The sequence below is a fragment of the Chanodichthys erythropterus genome, chromosome 17, assembly GCF_024489055.1.
Source record: "Chanodichthys erythropterus isolate Z2021 chromosome 17, ASM2448905v1, whole genome shotgun sequence".
Classification (NCBI taxonomy): Eukaryota; Metazoa; Chordata; class Actinopteri; order Cypriniformes; family Xenocyprididae; genus Chanodichthys; species Chanodichthys erythropterus.
This window is the reverse complement of record NC_090237.1, coordinates 22,980,402-22,985,561: the sequence shown is the minus strand read 5'-3', so window position 1 is coordinate 22,985,561 and position 5,160 is coordinate 22,980,402. Positions and strand designations below refer to the sequence as shown.

Below are 5,160 nucleotides of genomic sequence, written 5' to 3'. Positions count from 1 at the left end.
TCATTACACCGTCTGGACACTATGAATACAGGGTTATGCCGTATGGCCTGTCCAACTCTCCCTTCGTGTTCCAGAACTACATGAATGAGGTGTTCCGGGAGTTCCTCAACAGGTTCGTGGTGGTCTATATTGACGACATCCTCATTTACCAGTCCGAACATTGCCAATACGTCTCCCAGGTCCTCGAGAAGCTCCGCCAACACCATCTATACCTCAAGCTGGAGAAGTGCGATCCCCCTGTCCACCGTCAGCCCCTCATGGACTTGGCTCACACCTCTCCGGGCTCTGGACACCCAGGCAGTTCACGTACCCTCTCGCTCATGTGGTAAAGGACTCACTTCCTTAAATAAAGACAACTATGTATTTTTAACTCTTTTTTTTTTTTTTTTTTTAAGAAAAATGATTTAGAGGAGACAATAAATGAAAGTATTACATATTATAGAGGTTGTTGATTTTAGTTGTTGTATATTATAGATGTATATTTGAGTAGCCCTCGCCCCAGAGGATCTCAACCATTTACACTCAATTTTAAGGCTAACATGTGGACATAAGTTGTACTACAGTTGCTGTCACATAGACTTAACATTAAATATATCCTTGTTACTGTAATATAATGTGCACATATGAAAACAAAAAGTGAACAAAATGTCTATCAAAACTAAAGCTGTAGCCAGAACATTTACTTCAACATACAATTATTACATCACTGTGTTGTCTGAAAGCTCTCAAGAGATGAATCAGTAGATATATTTGGATTCAATGACGCAGATGTCCAATGATCTTTGTGACATGAGAGAATAAGGACTAGCATTTATAAAGAACTAATTTAATTCAAAGCAGCTCACAAGCATTCATACACTGTCATTGTTTGCTCTGGCTCTAAAACTTTAAGGTTATTTATATGTATTATTACATAAGTCTGTGATTCAAATATTATGCAGCAAGTTTACATAAAGATATATTTTCAACATTTGAAAATAGATATTAAATGTGTGAGATGACAGTTTAGTAAAGTCCATATTTTGGTTATTTCTTCTTTGTAATTTATATTTTCAGCCTGTGCAAAACAACAAACACAAAGCTGCCATGTTTTTATCCCAGAATATCTCGATTGTTCATCCAGAACACTTTTTCATCACTGGGCTTACAGGTACACCGTACAGCACTTATTACTATATATTCTTATTTATCATATATTTCATTTCTATAATTGGGAACTCGATAGTCATTCTCATTATAGCTCTTCACCGGAGCCTGCACAGTCCAATGTACATTGGTGTATTTAACTTGGCTTTGGCGGATATTGGTGAAAGTAATGCACTGATTCCTAGCATGATCAAGATTTTTTTTTTTGACTCACAGTACATCTCATACAATGATTGTTTGGCAAACATGTTTTTTGTGAACTTCTTTATTACTGTACAGACTTACACTCTTGTTGTTCTGGCATTTGATCGCTTTGTTGCAATCTGTTTGCCACTAAGATATAATACCATAGTGAATAATAAGTTCATGGCTATAGTGTTTTTAGTAATATGGGCATTTAATACCTTTCTTGTAACACTGTCAACATCTTTGATGACCAGACTTTCATTCTGTAAATCCAACGTGGTAGAGAGTTGGTATTGTGACTATGGAACATTGTTGAGGCTGCCATGCAATGACAATAGCATTAATAAGTTTATAGCTGTCCTCATTCAAGCTTTTTTCCTTGTAGCACCGCCATTCATTATAATCCTGTCATATGTTGGCATTTTTATTGCTTTATGTAAAATAACAACTTGGGGAGGACGTTTTAAAGCACTGAAGACCTGTGTTTCTCACCTTTTGGTAGTTGGATCTTTCTTTCTTCCCATATTATGCATTTTGATTGCTGCACCTACTACTAATGCCAGGATCATCAGCGGATCTCTTTCAATTGCTCTTCCACCAATGCTAAATCCTATCATTTATGTTTTAAACACATCTAAAATCAAAGACTTAATTCGAAAAGTGCTTAACAACAAATCTGCACCAATTAGAGGGAACGTTTCAAAATGACTGTAATGATTGTCTATGTTTTCTTCAATCATTGTGAATTAAATTACCTAAAATTACATTTATATGTATTTCATACATATTTTTAGATCCATTATGTGGACAATAAAAGTGTACAAGCAGAAAATAAATTCTGTCTGCTAGACTGAGAGTGGACACATTAGATGTGTGTGTTGGTTAACAGAAGTGAAATGTTATTTATTTATTTATTTAAGAATGAATCCATCTGAAGTGTATGTAGTGTACTGTGACCCCAAGACAACAAATTGAAAGGCAATATATTTTAGCAAGCAATTTGAATAATTTTATTTTAATATATTTCTGTCAGGAACACCATAACAGAATAACAGAATTACCAAAGAGCTTTGACGTTTGATAAAGATGATGTTTCAATGACAGTTAATGAATGCAGTGAACAAGAACAAAAACACGACAGAGATGATGGTAATAAAAACAGATGAGGCAGATGTAGACAGAAATGTTTCAATAATCGGTATATACTATAATCATTGAAGAAACAGGCTCGCATGTACAAACTGTTGCAGGGAGAAGGCCATTGATGGAATAATGCAGATTGTCTGTATACAACAAACAATAATTCACAAACAAAGTCTCCAGGGTGCTGGGACAAGCAAGAACAAGAGCAAATCCATCTGGACAAGAGAACACGAGTGAGTAGCAGTAAAATGCAATCCTCTGGACAAGATGTTTTGACAAGCACTCAGTGCTAACACAGTATATAAATAGGCAATGTAGCAAGCAAAATATTTATCATTAGTGCTCATGTAATGCTGTCCAGCAGCTCAGACCACATCCGTGGCACAATAAGAAGACAAAAATCAAACTTGAAACAATCCAGACACCTGAGAATAATTTTAATGTCAGCCACCAAAGTGTTAATTCTCATTTTTCATTGTCATTGAGCGTAAATTCAAATAAATACTACTTTATAAAAACAGTGATAAAGTACTTACAAATCATTTGCAAACTATTAGTTTATAGGTCATTCATTGTATTATAATATATATAATATATTGTAGTCTCTTATTGTTAGGCTATATACTAATAGTGAGCTCTTAATTCATTGTCACTGTAATTAACCAAATTATTATTATTTAGTTAGCTCATATGTGAAGAGTTAGATGTTATTTATGCGTATTAACCGTAAATAGTTCTCACTTTAGATTAGGTCCCAGAAAATGGAAAAATGCCATTAATTAAGTGTCACAGACACGTCAGGCTCCACCTCCCGTCAATATCCACGCACCCAATCACCGGAGTTCTGATCATCAACACCTGCACATCAGTCACTCAATCACCAGCACTATTTTACCCACACTCACACACACACCAGTTGTGTGGTCTCGTTTGTTGTACAGACTCGTGTATGCGAACCTCAAGGACTCAACCTGCTACTTACCTGCTACCAGCGATCCCTATCGCTCCGTTGTCTCCAGTTCTCCTGTGTTCCTCCTCCCATGTGTGTGAGTGTTCATTGTTCATCATTCTCCATCTCCTCGACTTCCACCTCCATCTGTAATTACAAGGACAGTATCAAACCTCTACCTTCTCATTTGAATTCTCCATCTACCATTTACTCACCTGCTCATTGCTGTATTTCAAATAAACCACCATACTTGCTTTTACCTCTGTCTCCGTGCCGTCTGTACCATAACATTAATTGGTTTAAACCAACCTTTATTGGACATTTAATTGCATTGATATTCAGTGTTCCTTAACGTGTTTGTAAATACATTAAGCACACACATACATATACAGTACATGTTGGCATATGTGGTTTACAGGGATTCTTCATAGGGAGAATGTTTTTTTATACTGTACAAACTGTATTTTAATAATATATACTGCATATAGGTGGGAATATATATATATATATATAATAATTATATTACACAATAATAATTTTAATTACAGTGACAATGAATTAAGAACTCATTATTTGTATATAGCCTATTAATATATTAACAGAGTACAATATATTAACTATGAATAAACACTTAATTTAAAAATAAATATTTAATCAAGTCACCAAATTCCTGAAATCAAGAGAGCAAAACAGCAATTTTAGTTGCTACTGGATTTCCTCCTTAAAGGGATAGTTCACCCAAAAATGAAAATTTGATTTTTATCTGCTTACCCCCAGGGCATCCAAGATGTAGGTGACTTTTTTTCTTCAGTAGAACACAAATGATGATTTTTAACTGCAACCGTTGCCGTCTGTCAGTCAAATAATGCCAGTGGATGGGAACTTCATCTTATAGAAAGTAAATAAAACTTGCTTAGACAAATTCAAATTAAACCCTGCGGCTCGTGACGACACGTTGATGTCCTAAGACACAAAACGATCGGTTTGTGCGAGAAACCGAACAGTATTTGTCATTTTTTACCTCTAAAACACCACTATGTCCAACTGCGTTCAGTATTCACTTAGTGATGTCTGATCGCGCTCTGACAACGGCAGTGATGTCTCGCGCATATACTTCAATGAGTGCTAGACATCACTGCCGCTGTCAGAGCGCGATCAGACATCACTAAGCGAATACTGAACGCAGTTGGACATAGTGGTGTTTTAGTCATAGTTCGGTTTCTTGCACAAACCGATCGTTTCATGTCTTAGGACATCAATGTGTCGTCACGAGCCGCAGGGTTTAATTTGGATTTATCTAAGCAAGTTTTATTTACTCTTATAGATGAAGTTCCCATCCATTCGCACTGTTTGACTGATAGACGGCAGCGGTTGCAGTTAAAAATCATCATTTGTGTTCTACTGAAGAAAAAAAGTCACCTACAAATTATTATGCAAGAGACAAATCAGTAAGATTTCTGTACAATAAACATTCAGATTTTAGTTTTTCTAAGAAAATGTTTGTTCGTTTGTTTATCCATGTCTTTTTAGATAACTGGTATCAACCTCAGACAAAATAATTTGCCAGATCTATGGAAACCCTACTTAGAGGTTGTTTCACATTATTAAGCAAGTCACAGTTCTCATGCAATATGGGGAGGAAGAAAGATCTTTTTGAAGATGAAAAGCATTAATGTGTTCAATGTTGTGCAAAAGGCATGAAAACAACTAATACTGTGTGAAACTGAATGGAGATT

The 5,160-nt window shown here is 35.6% G+C and overlaps 1 protein-coding gene across 1 annotated transcript; it reads left to right on the top strand.

Annotated features, from left to right (window-relative positions):
• Window positions 1-1,086: 1,086 nt before the first annotated feature.
• LOC137004563 (olfactory receptor 1M1-like) lies at window positions 1,087-2,040 on the top strand. The gene has a single exon (XM_067365001.1). It carries the CDS (start codon window positions 1,087-1,089, stop codon window positions 2,038-2,040), a length of 954 nt encoding a protein of 317 aa, XP_067221102.1.
• Window positions 2,041-5,160: the final 3,120 nt, after the last annotated feature.

Coding starts and splice junctions, on each gene's coding strand:
- LOC137004563 (XM_067365001.1), top strand. CDS start 1,087: ATGTTTTTATCCCAGAATATCTCGATTGTTCATCCAGAACACTTTTTC.